Source organism: Apteryx mantelli, chromosome 2 (assembly GCF_036417845.1).
Source record: "Apteryx mantelli isolate bAptMan1 chromosome 2, bAptMan1.hap1, whole genome shotgun sequence".
In the NCBI taxonomy this organism is placed as follows: domain Eukaryota; kingdom Metazoa; phylum Chordata; class Aves; order Apterygiformes; family Apterygidae; genus Apteryx; species Apteryx mantelli.
The window spans coordinates 77990294-78010069 of NC_089979.1; the positions used below are offsets into that span (position 1 = coordinate 77990294).

General features: G+C 34.5%; 1 protein-coding gene and 1 long non-coding RNA gene across 3 annotated transcripts in view; both read right to left on the reverse strand.

Moving 5' to 3' along the window:
• ATP9B (ATPase phospholipid transporting 9B (putative)) overlaps positions 1 to 19776 on the reverse strand; it is a 177416-nt gene that overhangs the window by 108569 nt on the left and 49071 nt on the right. For both annotated transcript variants that reach the window (XM_067290949.1, XM_067290950.1), the window contains exon 7: positions 19445 to 19496. In XM_067290949.1, coding sequence (XP_067147050.1) covers positions 19445 to 19496 — 52 coding nt within the window. The remainder of the gene's footprint in view (positions 1 to 19444; positions 19497 to 19776) is intronic.
• On the reverse strand, positions 11826 to 14796 carry LOC136991270 (uncharacterized). The gene is made up of 3 exons (XR_010883370.1): positions 14149 to 14796; positions 13907 to 14063; positions 11826 to 12709 (listed from the first exon to the last, which is right to left on the reverse strand). It is a non-coding gene; the product is annotated as an uncharacterized lncRNA (long non-coding RNA).

The window sequence follows — 19776 nt, forward strand, 5'->3', positions numbered from 1 at the left end:
CTACAGATCAATGCAGTTCAAGACCAGTGTGGCTCCTGTGAATGGTTGACTGCACATATATTCATTTAATAGTGCTCACAGTATGACATGTATTGGCCAGCTGCATTTCCTCTCTACTTCAGCAGAGAATTTCATCAATAACTTATCTTATAGCCTGTTTCCCTTTTATCCACAAAAAGGGACGGCTTTGTACCAAGTCAGCTTTCAAAAGCGATCACAACAGCAAAACTGAAACAATACCCCCTTCACTTTCAAATACTTCATCATATTTCACTAAGTAACTATACTATAAGATAATGATTTTAACCCTAGCTTAGCTAAGATATAAATATGGAAGATTGAACATGTGATCAGAAACAAGTTATGTATAAAACCAACTCCCCCTCGAAACCCCAGAACTTAATAAGAACCAAATATTTCCCACTGTCTACTGTGTAAGTCACATGTACTTCACCCTTTAGGCACATTTGAGTCAGCAGTAGATATAACTTCTAAAACCAAAAAAAGTACTTTAACAGAGTATGTTTGAGGTCAACATTTAAACAAATTAAACAACATTTTTAAAAAAAACAAAACAACTAAGATTTCCAGCACAAATATGACTAAGCAGAAAAAAACACCTATACAAGTCTCAGAAATTGCTATTCCCTCTGTATTCAGTGATAAAGTATTGAACCTGACACAACATTATTTCCCAGCACGTGAAGAATCAAAATAAAGTTTTAGCTACTCTTGTAAGTATTTAAACTCCGCGCTGTTTAAATCAAAGTCATGAGGTATTTTTAAGTATTTACCAAAGAACTGTTGGCTACAGGAAAATAAAATTGCACACTGAACATAGGAAATTTGTAAGAGGACAAATACTTTTTCACTGGGTTAAATATAAAGGCGAATGAAGATATTAAGGTATTTATTTTATACAAGAAGGTACTCAGATGCTCATTTCCTATAGGCAATATACTGTCACCCAGGATTAGCGTACAAAATTTGACACAGTGAATGTCTCAAGTATTTCTGCCTTTATAGTGAAAATTTTGTAGTCAGATGAATTATAATTTAAGGGTTGATTTAAAGAATTACAGTGGCTTTAAGAAGTTCAATCATTTAGATAAAGTGGTACAAACTTCATCTGAGCAAGTTGAAATGAATTTAAAACTGCCTAATACTCATTTAGTTTAACCAATTGAAGCCAGGTGTAAATCAATTTAGAGTGTGTCCATGCAAGGTGCTGTACCAATCCAACTAAACTGAGTTTTAAAACCATTTCAGTTGAAATCCATGTAACTTGCATGCTTACACAAGTTCTAGGACTACAACTTCATTCGCTGGTTTCTAGCAAAAGTTCAACTATAAATTTGAGGACTTTCCAGAGGTTAGCCTATGGTTGCTTTTTGTGGAGGGAAAAAAGCACCCGCAGTACAGAAGATGAAAACCATTTTAAGGACCTGAAGTAGCTATGTAACTTTAAAATATGAGGATACATTGTCATTTTTAAGCAGATCTCCTGCTTATGTATGAAGCAACAAAACATCTTATTGTTAATAAGAAAACAATTTTCTTCTGAATATTGTTCTAATCACTACTACATATGTTAACCAAAGAATAAATAAATATTCAAATACAGGTTTTATCATCTTTCTTATTAAACACGTTTTATTAAAACATATTAATGGAAATATATCTACAAAGTTATCCATATCACAACAAACATGAATTGAAATCTTTATTAGTTCAAATTTATCAAAAATATTCTCAATCTAGAGGCTTTTTCTACCTAAGAACCTAAGACTTTTGTTACAACCTATAGTGAAATGCACGTAACCAGAAGCCAACATTACTTCTTTCCTATACAATAATAGTCTTAAGATTAACTGTTCAGTTTTATTACTTAATGTTTGTGATAGCACATAAAGGGACACCTGCTTGTTGACAGTGAATTCATTGATCTTAAGGCCTCCTTTGAACAGTATCATAATTTACTTACAAAAACAGATTTCTCTGAATTTAATACAGATTTATTCAGAATACTACTATTTAGATTTAAAACTAAAACATTAACATTTGAAAGACATACAGTTACACCTAAAACTGTGCAAAGTTAAACAAGTGTGCCTTGGTACAGATTTTCAGCAGATGCATAGTGAAAATACAGCAATTTTAAGAGCTGTTTTACACGTTAATAGGATATTAAACACAAATAATGTAAATATTCAGTAATTTTTATGGTGTTTAAAAAATACGTAAAAGCTTATCTATTAATTTAGGGCCACCATACACGTGGCTAAGATTTGTCAAACAAAAGTACTATGCTCAAGATAGAGCTAGCAGATTCTTACCTACTCTGTGCGTCTCTATGTGGATTTAGGATTTTATTCAGAACATACACATAGGACATGACATGTCAAATACTTCTGGGTATAGCTTATACCTACTACACATGTGTATGGCCTGTTGATTCTTTTGTGGGCATGCTTACTTCTAGCAATTCTGAAGAAAAGGCCCTCAACAAAAATTTTCAAACTAAAGACAGGTGGTGTTTGGAGAAGGCTGTTCATATTTTAGCCTTTAACTTAATTAAATAATTGCTTCATAAGCTTCCCCTTATTTAAAATTATGCACTAACAAGATTTGGCTACTTGATGCATGTTATACCAGCAAAACTCCTATTGATGTTTTATATATTGATTTCTTTAATGTATATAGCTTTAATTTCCTGAAATACTATAGTAATGTACATAAACCTTTGCTGCAAAACATTTAAATTATGTTTGCATACACACCCTTCAGCAAATTGATAACGGTTTTTGATATAAGCTTCTGCAAAATAGCACAGGCTTCTAAAAACAAGCTACTACTTGGGCTGCTATATATTTTCTAAATCTATTCTAGCTTACAGGGGTTTTTTACTTATGTCATTTTGAAGAGAAATATTGTTATGCATGAATTATTTATTTTTATTTTTTCATTTTCAAATGTTGTTGATGAGCAGAAAGAGTGACGAGCAGAAAGATGGACTTGTTTACCTTAAAACAATTACTTTACTAATCAGTCTGTTTACCAAGTAGTTTGTAAAGAAAGTGCAGCCAACATGAGAAACCCCCAAAAGCAATACTGACATACAAAGAGCAATCCTATTCTGCAAACATAAAATCATTTAAATTATTTTTTATTGAACTGCATCACCTGCTTTCTGTGGAAGGCTATTACAAGGAAACAAAAAACTGATCAAAACAACATTTAATATTTGTTATGACTGTGGGAAAAAAATCACTGCTACCCAGGAGAAGCTGGTTTAGTTTGCTGCAGAAACAAAACTTAACTATTCTTTTTATGTAATTTATAGACTTTCTTTTGTATTACATAATTATTTCAGAAACCTCTTTAGCCAAAGGCCTCCCTTAGTAGCCTGACAGTGTCATAAAAGAATCAGAAGCAGAATATCCTACCAGTTACACAAGTAAGACCTCCTGTTCTGTTAGCTCAGGGAATAATACTGTTGAATAATCCAAGACTGGGTAATTAAATCCAAGTATCTCTAAATGCATGCATCAACTCATGGGAAGTCCCCACAGATCAGATTCTGAAAATACCAAGGAAAAATTTAGATAGACTGGCATAACAAGACAACAAGGCTTCACTTTGCTCCTTGCTTGCAAAGTCTATTGGCTTTGTTTTTATAACATAAGAGAAGGGGGGAAAGTGTGCTAAACCTTACAGCACTTGATTTCCAGGGCTAGCCAGGCTTCTTATCTAATAAAAACCATGAGAAATTAAGATGATTTTCTTGTTATAAAAAGAAAATTTAAACATTTGTAAGAAACTATCCCATTCATCTTGTATCCTGAACTTGATTCTCATTTTCCCATTCTTGGTTCCTGGCTGGGAAGAAAGATCTGAGAAAGAAGCACTGAGTCATGAGATGAGACAGAAGAACAAGGACTCTAGAATTCAGGGAAAAAGTAGGGAGTAACTTATTCTGACTAGCATTAAAAAAAAAGTAACAAAGGGAACAACAACACATCCTTCTAACAATACTGCAACACAAACTTCTGTCCTTCACTACTACTACTCTTGCTTTGAGCAGTCGCTTACAGCAAGTCTTGTCTTCAACTACACCTATTAACTAACATTTTAAAAGTGAAATTATTTTTAAAAAGAATTTCACTTTTTGATTTAAGAAGTGCATTCAAATTCCTTCCACAGAGCCTTAAGAGCCAACTCACACACAGTACATGTTACAAGTGTCAGTATATTCAGTAAAAAATAGGATATAAGAAGTCAATAAACATATGAATTCTGAAAACCTTATTTAACTTTCTCCTGGAGAACATTTACATTATCAGGTTCCTGCTTGCTAACATTTTGCCAAATATCAGCAAGCTTAAAAAAAGATTTGCCAGTGAGCACTAAATAGAAGTTACAGGTATAATTCAAATATGCCATAAGAAACATTTTAATGTTATACTGTGTTAAAGAGGCAAACAACTATAATTTAATTGTATATAACAGATATGCAGAAATATGCATATTTTACAAGACCCAATACCTTAGCCTTGAAAAGGTATTTTTATCTGCATAAATACAGGGTTCGATTCCACTCTGCATTACAGATATATAAATCAAAAAGATGTAGAATGTGTACACTTAAGTTAGTCTAAAAAAACCCATGAAGTTAAATTACATTTACTTTATTTAACATATAATTGACAAAAATTCACATCAGTCATTCATAACATTGACATTGTTAAACCACTGTAGTCTGGGCTCCTCACACATATGAATAAAGAAATCTAAGTAAATAAAATTACGTCCACCTTCTCTCTCAAGAATTGTATACAATAAATTTTTTATGAATGAGAACAGCAACAACGAATGCCTTTTAAGCCCTGGCAAAACTGAATTATTAAATCTGTCTCCTATATCCTATTACAGCCTACTTATGAATACTTGATTTTATTTTGTATAATTGACAACAGTTGTCAGGAAAGGAAGGTTTTAACGGCAATCAAATTAAGATCAACTGGTGTAAGTGTCACAGTGAAGAGCCTGTGTCAAGTGTTGATGAATTAATTGATGGGTCACTGAAATAGGGCACATAGAACTGTCATAAACAGCTATAAATTATCTCATAATATTACCAGCCTTCCTGCTAGGAGTCAGTATCCCCAAAGCATTGAAAGAGATGGGTTACAAGAATATATCCAACAAAGGAAAAATGGACATTGACTTTGCATACCTAACACCAGATCTTTATCAACAACTTAATTTTTAAATCATTTATATGACTGAAGTGACTACGTGCATGAAAATTTTAAACTGATGACAAGATGAATAGCAGCACCAAGACAACATGTTTGAGTAGAGTTTCGTTTACCACTATAGGAGGTAATTTTCAATTATGATAGCTGCTGGGGGAGTAGGAGGAAGCAAAACACCTGAATCATCCCGAACATTTAAGCTATAATGCCATCACTTAGGATGTAAGTGAAAAATATAGTGGCATTTATACAAGATGGATGAAATGAGTTTTAAAGCATTAATTTCTCTTAAGACCAGTGAAAGAACTGTGTGCACTTGAGATATTTGATCTGAATTAAGAAACCCATGAAGCAATTGATTAATTGGAATTTAAGCCATCAGTCACTGGATCCATCAACAGATTCATTTACATTCTAAACAATCAGCTGATGGTCTTATAGGATACCATGTATTAATACACAGTCAATATGATACCACCAAACTCATCACAATTCCTTATTGACAAGCACACAGATGCTTTTAATCCAAACTTGATCACATTGCATATATTTTTGGATTGCTATATTGATTCAGTACACTTTAGGAATTTTTATTTTTATTAACATTATGGAATTTTTACATGCAGCAAACAAAGCTCCAAGGCAAAAAAAAGTATCTACATTCACAGTCTCAAATTTTAGCTTATTGATTCATACAGTTTTTGGATATGCATAAGGACACTAAAAACATTAATTGGACAAAAAAATCACAAAAAAGGTCAAAATGTATCAATTTATAAAATGGTAGTAGCTAATGCCCCCTTTCTATTTAATAGGTTTTGATGTTCCCTTTTGCTCTATTATTCTTCTGATGTATACTAATCATCTTCTGGAGAAGGACAGCAATACAGAAAAAAAATCTAATTTATTTACACCTTTATCTGGAACATGCAACTTCATATTGCATTTAAAAAAAAAAATCTAAACAGCTTGATGACGGAGGTAGTCAAATCTGCCATACAGAATGCTTAAAATACTGAACAAGTTCTGGCTTCACTGTTTCAGACCAATGAAGAAGTGAAGGAGGCCAGAATACCATACTGATACAATACTTGGCAGGTGTCAGCTACCCTGTTAGATTTTATACGATTACCACAATATTTTTCACTGATATTAGTCCCTGCTTGCATCTGCTTAACAGTCTGCTATTCTAGTTGTTTTTATCATTTAGAACTGCAACAATCTACATTGATTTATCCCATGAATGATCCAAACACACCATCAGATTAAAGTCAGGCAATTCCAAGAGTATTTCCAGTCTTCCTGTTCATTTTAAACCAGTTTCGCTTGCATCTTCAACATATTAGGTATACTTGCTACATGTTAGTGATAGAAGCATGTTTCTTACAAGCAGTAGATTGCACATCTTCCTTTGTATGAATCAAGGATGAAATTATTTTCCAAGAGAAACAGTTGTATCATAGTAGAAAAAATCCTCCCGGGTGTGACTCACTCTGGCAAGCTAGTTTCACTGAAGTTACAGACCACTTTGATAAAAATACACAGTACCACTGGATAGATCAAAGGGATGGAACTGAACCTTATGCAGTCACAGAGGTTATAGTCAATTCTTTAAAATGAAAGTGGCTCAACTGCAAGACATTCAGCACCATCAATACAGGAAAATCGTCCAACATGAATACTGTTCCACAACTGCTCTTCCATAAGTGCTCTCCATTTTGCTGTATTATGATTACTTAACCAGAATAATGACTCTAGGAAATGTAGTGATTTTAAGTTGGTGTTCATTTGGCTCTCACAAGAAAACATTCCCATTTCTTATTGGGAGATTGGTTCTTATTCAAAGTGTATTATGAGAATTACTCTAAGTGCAAGTACTGCATGCTTACATAATGACTCAACAAGATACTTTTTCCCAATGTACAGCAAGACTTGCAGTGGTTATACATTATAGAGGACAATCAATCATTAAATTGCTAGCTATCATAACAGAAATACAGTCTGGAATTTAGACTTTTTAAACTGGCATTCTTTCTTCTTTGGCTTACTTAAATTTCAGTAGAAAATCAATTCAGTTACCTATTTTTCAACAGAATTGTGCAATGCACTACAGAAACAGTTTGTTCAAGGAACTGAATGGTTTCAAGGTCTAGTTCATAATGTAGAAAAGATGAAGGACTTGCAATCTTTACATTCTGATCCCAGTACAAAGCACAGATTAACACTGATGTAACAAGTAAAGGTTCACAACATATTTTAAGAAAAATGATTAACTAGGCTCCCTGATTCATGAGCTCTGATAGGACAGCAGAACTATCTCCCTCCATCAGCCTCCCTAAAGCATTTATGAATTCCTAAAGACCAATAATACAAAAATATAGCGCTATATACACCTTAGAGTGCTTGCAGTCTACATGAGAAGGATTTTCTCTCTGGGTGAAAGCAGGGCTTAGAAGTAAACAGAGTAAACAAGTAAACAAAAAAATGTGTGTCCATATATGTTAGATTCCACTGAAAGTGCATGTAGTCACCAAGATTTTAGCTGTAGAGAAAGTAATCAACTTGAAGGAGATACTGCTGTACCAGTAGCTAAATTAGGAAGAGCAGGAGTGAGAGCCTTAGTATCTCACAATGCTAAAAAAGTACAAGTCAAAGAAGGTGATTAAAAAAAACAACAACACACACACACTGATAATAGGTGTTTGAAAAAGGAGAAGATAAAAATCTTTGATTAAGAGTTTGACGAAGAAAAGCACATTATTCTTAACTAAAAAGGACAATGGGAAGAAGCAACAGAAACACCCATGGAGTTTGAGGACTGATCAGAACACAAACTTCATTGTGGCAAAAAGCAGAGAATTCCTTTTTTTTTTTTTAATGCTTCTTTACTTGAAAAGACAGTAGAAAGTTGTGTGAAGTTACACGGACACTTGGAGGGATGAGGATTTGCCTTTAAACTCCTTCAGCATCCAAAATCAGTTCTGAAAAATACAGTTTTCTGTCACTGACCTCCTCTTGAATTTTACCTTTTATTTGACAGTGATACAGCTTTAATGAGATAATGCAGAAGCATTAACTCAAATTCGTGGTTAAAAACAAACAAACAGAAAAACATTTCTTATACAAAAAAACAAAACAGAGCACTGGAGAGGTCAAAACGTCACATGAATCATCTGCATTTGAATGAATTTAATTTCTCAGTCTTCCTGCACTTGATTCAGTCACCAGCAAAACATATAAAAGTTAGCTTTAATCCAACTAGTTTGGCTCTTTGTCACAATATAGCTGCAGCAGTCTGGAGTTTAACAGAAGATGGGAAATACATACAGTGAGGGAGAGCAAGCACACGAGTTGTTAGCTTGTGCTGACCTATGTGGTCCTGTAGACAGCAGACTTAGACTAACAAGATGAAAGAGCAACTTCACTGTAGACCTCAAAGGGGAATTCAGTGAAACACTAAAGACATGAAGATTCTGAGTGACAGACTTCTGTGAGACCATGATATCACCCTATGAATTACTGTAAACAACCAATTCCTCTGTTTAAATGTATTAATAGCAGAAAGTATACGGATTTTGTTTCGATTAAGGTGAATATTACTGTACATCTGCTCATACTGAAAGGTGGATAAATTATAGTTTATAGAACATTAGAATTCATGGAGAAGACTCTGTCATACACAGGAAGCAACCAGGTTCAGGATTAATCTAAACAATTGATCATTTGGAGCTTCGTTCATCTCGACAACTCACTTTGCAGTTTAAGTTTGAAAACAAGTGGAACTCATATAGTAAGGAAAAGGAATTAAGGTTTACCAATTTATTTTTAAATCAAAAACAATAAGGCAAAGTGACATCATATATTATCTGTAGAACTCTGAACAATGCAACTAAAAGATAAAAGTATACAAAAACTCTCTTTAGTAAAAGGCTTCTTCATAGACTTCTGATAAGAAAATATTGACTGAACTAGCATCAGTAATGGCAGTCTGAGGCCCAGCTACAGCCAGGTGGAATGACAATACAGAGGAGGAGAAACCCCTGTGGAATATAGAGTTTCATTTTTCGCTAAATTTGATGACTATTTGTTCTAAAAACTCTAGGCCACATTTTCAAAAGGAACTACACATAAAAAAGATGACTTCTTACTGCAGTAAAAAAAAAAAAAAAATCAGTGAGTTTACTTCCTAAGACTATAGCTTGTACACCTTACTTATAAAAACAGTGTTCCTGGGTAAGTTTGTAATCAGGAGCTCAAGTCTGTATGCTCTACTCCTGCAATCAGAACTGTAAGAGAAGCAATTAAATATTTGAGCTAAGTATTTATTGAGCATAAATGAAATTAAGAGCAATGATGGTGTGGCAACATGGACCTTAGTACTTGTACAGAGATTCCCGTGTCCTCAGCAGCTGGGTACTCATTATACAGTGGCTCGTTCCACCTTAGGTTCTCTGCCACCGAAGAACAAACTTGCTACACAAAGTTAGTTCAAGTCTACACAAGCTTCCATCCCACTTGCAGTCACAATCCAGACACATCCCATGCTCCCATGAAAGCCAGAACCAGATTGCATGATTTGATGTTCTTTAAATTTTTAGTGAGACAGCTTTAAAACTACCGCAAGGTCAACTCATTCTTTGTTAGGCCTAATAATCAGAACTTCAGAGGCTATACAGAAATTCCTTTTTCGTAACACGGATGAGGACCATCAAGAGACTTTTTCCGATTGTTTCAAAGAAAATATTGAGATAATGTTTACAGGTAAGCTAGTAGAGCCATTTCTATAAGGGCATATAATATCAGGCTGTATGATTTGCTTTCAAAATGCAGCCAAATCTCTACCTAATTAATGCTCTAATGACACCAATTTTTGCTAAGTCCCCCCCATTACTTACATTCCTCTCCTACAAGACTAATCTTTCTTAGCCTTTATTTTCAAAGCCTTTCCACATATCTACAGCCTAGCAAGTATAAATATACATATAGCTTGTTCACTGTGTTGTTGCCTGCCCTGCCTCTGAGGCCAGCTTTGATCATCCTTACTTCCAGCTAACATTGTTTTCTAAGCTGCCTCCCACAAGTGGGGAAGGATTCTTAATAAAAAATTCATTAAGCCATAGCCTTATCCTTCTTTCAGCCAAAGCCCAAAAGGCATGCTAGAGGCAGTGAATTATACAAAAATAAAAGACTGAGTACAAAATGGCTACCGCTAGAAGTAATAATCACATATACACAACTATAAATTACTCCTCCCATCCTACAAATGGAGATGTCTTCCCCAAAAACAGAGGGACAAAGTGATAAACTACTATCCTGGTGCTGTTCCACAAATGAACACCCTTGAATTAGATGCCCATTTCTAATAGGTTAGTTCAGTCTTCATTTCAGGCTCTGATCCCTACAAAAAGGTTAGTTTAGAAGTCTGTTAAACAGGGACTCATTTAAACCACTAAAACATTACTGTGCAAACAGTTCCTGAATGGTTCCCTAACTAGTCAAGTTCCAATCAGACTCAGAGAAGCGCAAAATTTAAAGTATTCCTGCCATATTATTCATCTAGTCACTTTGAAAGCAAAATAGATTTGAATGCAGTTTCTCCAACAACTTTTTGATCGTCTCTCCTGTTAAGAGCATCACCAGCCAGCTTGGTTTCAAGTGCCATTACTACAGTTTCAAAGATGAACATACCAAATTCACATCCATCTGCCCCATTTTAAAACTCATATGTTTAATACAAAACATTAGTTACACTGAAATAAAATGTGATTAAAATTATGATCAAATTGATTAATGGGGCAATGGAACAACAAAAAAAAACCCACCCTGAAACACTGAGGGCAATGAAAGCCTTTTTAAAAAAACAACAACAAAAAACTTGGAGTTTAAAAGAGCTTTTAGAGGCAAACAGATTACATGAATCCAACTGAAGATGTCATATTCAAAAAGTGCTAAAAGATATTTATTTTAGAAGAATAAGGAAATTCTGTTCCACTTTGATAAATGCAGAATTTGCGCACAACCACTGTGCATATATATTAAAGACTCCAGAAATATTACTGTAACATCAGTTTATACATCTGCATATTACAGTTCATATGTAAGGAAGTTATTTCACAATAACTGGTACCTATGCTCATATGATTTTTCACACTACAGTTTCACTCAATATGGGCACCACCTGGAGGACAGTAGAATATGAGACATTATTTTCAACAGGAACATAACTATGGTTTAAAGAAAGTTACATTTTTCTGTACGTAATTGATTTAATTTCTCTAAAAGGAAGTAAGAGTTTTTACAAGTTCTAGTAACTACAGTAGCTAAAACAAAAAAATCCAGAGTGAAAATGATAAAGTAATTATTCCCACAAAGATTTATTCAAGTGGGACCCTTTTTTCTTCATTTTTAACATTAACTTACTGCAGGATTGTGGAGCTGAAGTTTTAGTATCTTTGTGTACCCAAATACAGAGGAGCTGTAGCTACTGTGGCCCATAAAAGGGACAGGGGTCTACTACTATAATCATGTCATCTGTCAGAGGCTTTCACAAATAGAGCTGCTGTATTTCAAAACAGATTGTACAGTTCCTGTACACACAAAGAATGCAACTCTCAAGTCAACATTTGTTTGGGATTTCAAGATATTCAGACTGCTACCCTGGCCAAGCTGCCAAATTCCCAGAATTCTGAGAACGCACTACCACCGGACAATGGGCACAGGCAAATCTGTGCCTAACACAATGTACACCCTCCTTACCATACAGAGCAGAGAAAGAAGCTTTTTCAACTCTTATCAGTCTTGCTATTAATGTTTTTTTTAATATGTAAATGGTAAAACATTTATTTGTTACTGATGATTTCAAATCAAATAAAATGTGCACATTGTGCAAGTCACTCAAGTATATATAGAAAAGAATTAAGGAATTAAATATGAAACTATATCTTCTAATAACATTTTTACTGTGCAATGTTACATCAATAATACATTTAGAGCAACACCATTAGTAGGTTAATGCCTGCTGAGACCTCTTTCTTCCACCTCATAATAACCAAAGTGGTAGGTATGAGTTCATATTATTTGACTATATCTTAAGAGTAGCTCTTCAAATAGAATCAATACTACTCAGTGGCTTAAAACAGATATCAAAACATTTGAAGCCCGAGTTAAAAAGAATGTTAAAAACAGAATAGGATCTGAAATATAAAAACACATTAAAGTAGTTTGGACAGATCGTTGGCAGCTACTCATGCCCTTAAGATAAAATTTTATCTGGCCATATGTGCACAACTTAACTCCAGTCATTTGTCATTTTCTGTAGCAATAAATTTTCAAAGCATTTTACTTCCCAGACAGGTAGGTTTTATAATGCATGTTTTCTAAACATAATAGAAAATTCCAGAATGTGTGATAAATGCATCTCTTCCAGTTGTCTTATTCTATGGTAGTTGGTTCTATATAGAGACAAAAAGGGACATATAAGTTGCACAACCAAATTCCAAACTGACGTTTTTCCTTCCAGTTTCATTTTCAAATATCTGAATTTCCAGAATAAGCGGGTGCCCAGATAAACACTTAGCCTCTGCTTGTAGATCACTAATTCCAGAATAGATACTATTTACATCTCCTTTATTATATTTTTACTTGCAGTGAATTTGGGTTTTAATATTAATGCAAAAGTGTTTTAATACTACTTGAACTTTCAGACATGCAAAACTAGATCTTTTAAAGAAGCGAGATAAAATACATGCAAGCACAATACTTTTTGTGAAGAAAGGCTTACCTATTCACCATTTGCATAAATACTCTTTAATGTAAATCAGTGTAATTATTTTGAAAAGGTAGATTCTGCAGTATGTACTTACTAGCTCACTTGGAGTTTCTACTAACAGGAAATCAAACTATATGAATGACGAGATAGCCTGTACTGGTATTCCCATGCTTTATGTCAATAAAAATAATTAAAATTAATTGTGAAAACCCATCACAGCTTAGACAGTTGTAGTCCTTCAGAAATGAAGAGCAGACCAAGCCATAAAAGAAAAATGATTTTCCTGTTCTTTATTCTAATGTTTTATTCATACCATTATTGTTAAAGTAATTCTAACAAAAAAAAAAAAAAAAAAAAACTGAAACCTTAACTAGAAGTTTTAACAACAACAAGATTGGGCTTTGCTACAATTCTGAAAAATATAAACATGTTTGTGACTAATAATTAATGTTTCAGTAAATATACCCGTTTCATAAATGAACTTCAAGAAACTGATTGATGAAATGGGGGAGACACCACCCCAAGCACTCACATAGGCAAAACCAGAGCAATGTAACACAGGCCTGAAAAATACAAGTTATAGCTGTTTTAATTGTGCAACTGACATTATCCTTCCAGGAATGAAAGGTTCTTCACGACCAAAAGAATTTGTGAAAATTTGTAAATGATTTCCCTACTACTTCCATTGACAGCTATAGCAGTAACATACATTCAGGTTGGAACGTCCAGACCAGTAAACGTCTATAAATAACAATTAAAGATGTAAAACTAAGAAAATGTTCTGATAATGATTCATGCATGACAGAACTTTTAGAATATTTTAAAAATACATTTTCAATGAGAAAATCCATGAAAAGAACACACTAAATTATGTACAGACTAGAATTCTTGGCTTTCAGCTGCTGGGAAGACACTCATGCCATTTGGTTGTTGCTGGTTAGGTTTTATTCAACACACTGCCCCAGTAAGGAAATATATGTGATGAAATCTGGGCTAGGTTGAACCTCTAAGTAAGACAAAGGTAAACAGTCAGGTTCCTGGAAGAGATTCAAAATAAAAAAATAAAAAGTTAAAAAAGAAAAAGACAGCAGCCAATTACAGTCAGTAGGTAAAGACACGCACCTTGAAATATAACAAGCCTGCAGTTCCTGGAGTGCTATCTTGTGATCAGCGAGACTGAGCAGCCAGCGGGAATCGCTCTTGGTATCGCTGGGGCAAACTCTAGAAACAAAATCTTTGCCAATTTGGAGGGTGCTAAGAAGTCTATAGCAGCTGATGCAGTAAAATTTATTTGTGGACCGTATTTCAGTAGACTTTAGTTTTCTCAGCTCCAAGTTTGCTAGAGGAGGAATATCTCAATACAATATTGTGACTCTTGGGAAAATTACTTTTTTCAGAAGCAGTGGCTTTCACTCTGTATAGCATCACATCACTGCCAAAAATCCCAACTCTGCAAAAGCCAGGTGTACGAGGTTCAAGTATCAAGGATGAAGAAGTTGAAGTAGACCAGTAAAAGCACTTCCACTTTGTCCTTTGGAAGTTCAGTTTCTATCAGGGAAGGCTGAGAAGAAAAGCCAGCTCTCCTTTCATACCATCAGAAACACACCTCTGTATGATAAGGGCCTCAGGAACAAAAAGAAGGGTTTAACTAAGACTAATCCTTATCCTCCTGAGAGGCTACTGACAAAGAACAGTATCATAGCAGTGTTGTGATGAGTCATGCTGTCATAAGGCCTTAGGAGTCAGCAGTAGCACAGAACACACATGGTTCTTCCCAGTCCTAGTGTTGATGGAACATGACACATGCCCTTGGCTCTTCCAGCCGCAGAGGCTTTAGCAAATAACCCATTTAGCCTTATCTCCACATACAACACCATTCTGTCAGGCCATCTTTCTCCCAATAACTTTAAACTTGTTGGCCAATTTCAACCAATTATGGCAGAACAAATATCTAAAGAATACACAGTTCCTATAACTTTTGTGAAAAATGAGGTTAAGATCCACATGAGCAAGAAAGAGGCCAACATGTTAGCTCCAGCAGGCATCTGCACTTTGACTTGTTTACTAGCAAAAAATCAGCATGTACTTAGCTCAGAACCAGCCACTGCATATGTCAGCTTTTGCCCAGTGAATAATAAGAATCTAAAGGCACTGGGGGAGGGTAAATGAAAAGTTCGTAAGAAAAAAAAAATTAAGCTTCATTCATTGTCTTTTGACACTGTAGCTGTGTTATTGTTATTAAATCTCACTGTATCAGAAACAGGTCACCAAACAAAAGCATGTACTCACCAACACAATGCATAACTGAACGAGGTCAATAATTTTAGTTTAAAGAAGGGAAGAGTTTATCATTGTCTCCAAAATACAGAAGAAAAATTTCAAAGACAGTATCTTTAATAATACTCCAATAAAAATGGAGTCACTAATACATGCTTCAGTTGGCACTTCCTTTGGACAATGAGAAAGCTATACCATGATGTTTGGAACATCTTGCATAACTTTTGATCTGTGACTGAGACTGCATAGAGAAATATAATGTAGAGCACATGGCAAGCAATAGGAGGGGAAAACAAACAAACAAAAACCCAAATCCACAAAACCCCACCTCTATTCAATTCTAGTGAGGAAGCTTTCTATTGGCGTAACATAGATCCTGCCTACATTTGTATAACAGCTTTCCACTTCGGTATTTGGTTGTTTTGGCATAAAGCCTGCTGATACACCAAATTAAGAAAACCTTTAAACCATCTTTTGCAGCCAGCTCAGCACAAACATTTGCCTTTAATCTGGTGAAAGGCTGATAGGTCTCCAAAATTGCTTGTCATCTCTGCCATGTATAATGATTGAAAACATAAGATTCTGCTTTAACCTTCCCCCCCACCCCTTTTTAAATATTTAAAAAACCAAGAAGTTATTGCAGAGGTTTTACTCTTAAAAATCCCTCCACTTTTTCTTTGTTTTGGAAGTCATTAGAAAACTTGTGAAAACTTCTGTTATAATGGAAGCCTGACAGCAGTAAAGAATTCAGATCTGAGGAGGGATTTTTTTCCTCCCCCTCCTTGGGAAGTAATCCTAACCCTAAACTCAAACAGCCATCTAGGTGCCTCCATTCATGAAGACAGGAATACCAACTTTATGGACTGTCAAGGATGAATACAAAAGAAAAAACCCTTCTACATTTGCCTTTAGACTAATTTTTGTAAAAGCCTAATATAAAAAAGGTAATCTTAGAAATAAGATACATCTATATAATTAGCATCACGTCATTACCTCAGAAATCAAGTATTACTTGAAGATATTCTAGCTAAAATGGATCTGATAAAGCCATGTGCTAAGTCATAAAAAGACACCTAGAAAGAATTCAGTTTTTTAATCAAAACAAGCCATTAGGCTTGATGTCCTTGAATTCAGCTTCTGCTCTGTAGAGTTGAAAGTGTCCTAAAAAATCCTGCATTCCTAAAGGTGCATTTGGGGAGGGAGGGAAGGAAAACAAGAGGAGAACAAGCACATGCCACTGACTCATTTCTTCCATGGTACCACATTTATATGAAAAGAAACTAGAATAGTTTTAGGTTGAACTTTGTAAGCTACTCATTTATAATACAAACTGCTTTTTTTGACTGAAGATGCAGAATACTGCAGTACTGCAGAGAACATTAATAGGTAGTATAAGTACTAAAAAGGGGAAATAGTACCTTCCCCAAAAAGAAGCTTCCAGAGGGAAAAAAACAAATGGAGATTTAAGAATCAGTTCAAAAACTCTTTGCTTTAAGTATAATATTGCTACTACAAATCTATAAAATGTAAACTGTTTTATTGCACAGAAGATAAAGTTACCTATAGAACAAAACCATGCAAAAACTAAAGTGTTCTACAAAGTATTTAAAGTGCCAAATATAAATTACAACATAAATGAGTCAAAACTGTAACATCCAGGAAAAAAAAATTCACTCTTTAGCCAAACACAATTACTGACATTTAAGTGCAACACCAGTATAACTAGTTAAACTGTTGCTTGTTGATAGAAAGTGAATCTCCATCAGTGCTAAAAAAACACTTTTCTTCTGCAGCAGAAGTGTATGTAAAACAATTTATACCAGAAGATTTTACTTAATTTGCTCTTCACTCACTGTATGTCATATTGAACCTCTTCCTAATAGGTAAACAACTCTTTCAAAGTGTTTACAAGCATCTTTTTAACCTATTATAGAAAGCATATTGTTACAATATGATAAACGTTGTTACAATATGATAAAAGTTGTTTTATTTTCTAGATATCAAATTACTGCTCTGGAGTCTCTTAAAGGAAAATTTTGATTATAACATTCTAACAAAGCTGACTACTGAAATGGACTTAAACTATTTTACTTTCAAAAAATGTTTTTCTTCACACACTTTTGATATAGGGATTTCCCACCACACACACTCTAGTCTGTTCCCCATCCTTTAACTAACAGTATCAGGAGGAAGGCAGACTGCAGTTTCTTACATGCTTTCCTGCAGAATCCAGGAATTTAAGAATTAACAGGGAAGAAAGCATGCCACAGAGTAGATAGGTAAAAACATAACATTGAAGAACTTCTGCTTTTGCAAGGTTAGCAGCTGTTTCATTGTGTTCGTTTACTCCAGCAGTGACAATGCATCTGATGTAAATTGCTGCAAGGATCTTAATTAAGGACAGCTCTTTACAGATAAACAGCTCTTGATATTTCTACAGCAGCAAACATGATGCAATGTTACATGTTGAGTTACCTAGGCATTTCTACTACAGGCACATCATTCAAAGAAATTACCAGTCAGTCCACTCCAGCAGGAGTATGTATGTAATTTCTTCCAAGTGTCTGGATATCTAATCCTATAATCCAGTACAGCTAGTAAAGACTAGGAGACTTTGGATCAAAGCACTTTGACCTTTTACCACTTACGCACTGCATGCAGATAACCTAGTTTAAGGTAATCCTTCTACAGGGGCATAGGTCCTCCTACTTTTCACTTTTTTAAGCAGGCGTGTTTTCTGTTGAAATCATTGATGGGTAAGTGGAAAAAAGATGACACTCCAAGTAGCTCAAAAGGAAGCATCAATCAATCCATTTTGAATCATGCTGGATCCAACAGCTTTGGGTTGTCAGAAGCATGATGCATTTTAAGACATTAAGGCACTGTGGGAAGGAATAAAATGAAAACCCCACATATTCTGAAGCAGATGGTGGTCAACCTAGATGGAGATAATATACAGACTATCACGAAACTTTGTCAGCCCAGACCACTCACAGTTGATCTAGTGTCTCTAAACAGCATTTGAAAGTCATTACTATGACACACTGACCACACAGTAATTCTCTTTCTTTTAGCAAATATGTAGCTCTAGTAATGTTCTGTGGGCTATCAGAAATATTTCTGTCTTCTCTTGTAAGTATCATCACTCACCCCAACAGCCATCCGCACCCATGAAACAAGGCGGAGAAGCCTAATCTGCAAATTTGGCCTTCTATCTGAAATATAGCTGATAGGACTCCAGTGCCAGAGTTGAGATACTCAGTATTACTAACACAGTGTTCTCCAGTGTTACAGCTCTTAGCTTTGTGAAATTTAGAGCTGTCCTACAAATACCAGGCAGTTCTTCACAGTCTGAAGAGATACAATAATATAAAGGGGAGAACTCAAATGAGCTGCATGGGGGTCATCCAAGTAGTCGCTTCTAAACTTCAAATAAAACAACTGTAACATCTAGGGTTCCTATAAAGGAGATGCTTGTTGCTCAAAGACTAAGAGTACTAAACTGCCACCACATTACGAGAAATATAACTAATGAAAAGTACTTTATTCCTCCTCCTCAAGGAAAGTGCTTTTTTTGACTACCCAAGGAGGCAGTATTATTTTTCAGCAAGCTTTTTAAAGTTATTCTAAAAAATACTTAGAACACTTTTATAGAATTTTAAAATCATTATAAACACACATTAGTAGGATCAGATTTCAGTTACTTTCAATTTAGTAACTGCAGTAGAATCAAATATTTCAATGTGTGCTGCAATATAATCAGCATAACTAATGGTAGTCACAAATAATTAAAAATACTATCAAGTCATATTAAACAAATATATATTTCTTTAAATGTACTAAAACAGTCTTTATCAATATTAGTTTTGCCTAAAAGTTTCATTGTATCAATTTATAACAAAGAATCTCTCTTTAGAGGAACTTATCTTTAATCTTCTGTTCCTGGTAAGATTTTCTTTGTTTTACAGTCCAGACATACTGGACGGCTCATACAAGGATACGCTTCCATTAATTAGAGAGCAAAGATGGATTTTATATCATCAGTCTATTTGACCACTTCAAACTGGCCACAATGCACTCTCTAAAACTTCACTGCAACCATTAAGTTATCATGTAACCAATCACAAACATCAAAACGTACCAGTTTTTTCCGATGTTCTGAGAAACACCATGTCAGATGGGATTCGTTGATTCTGAGGAGAGGAGGAGAAAAAAGTAATTTTTTTTAAGAAAAAAAAGAATTCCAATCAAATGTCCAGTAAGATCAGTCACTAAAAGGTCACACTTGGATTGAAACTCAATTAAAATAGGATTTATCAAAGTACTTTACATTCAGCATTTGCAATTCAGAAATCAATATTTTCAAAAAATTATACAATAAGCAAACAACAGCTAATCCTTTCAGATTCTGTTTAAAAGTGAATCTCAAATGTCTGAAGAATTGACAGATTTACATTCTTGAACTATTGTTTT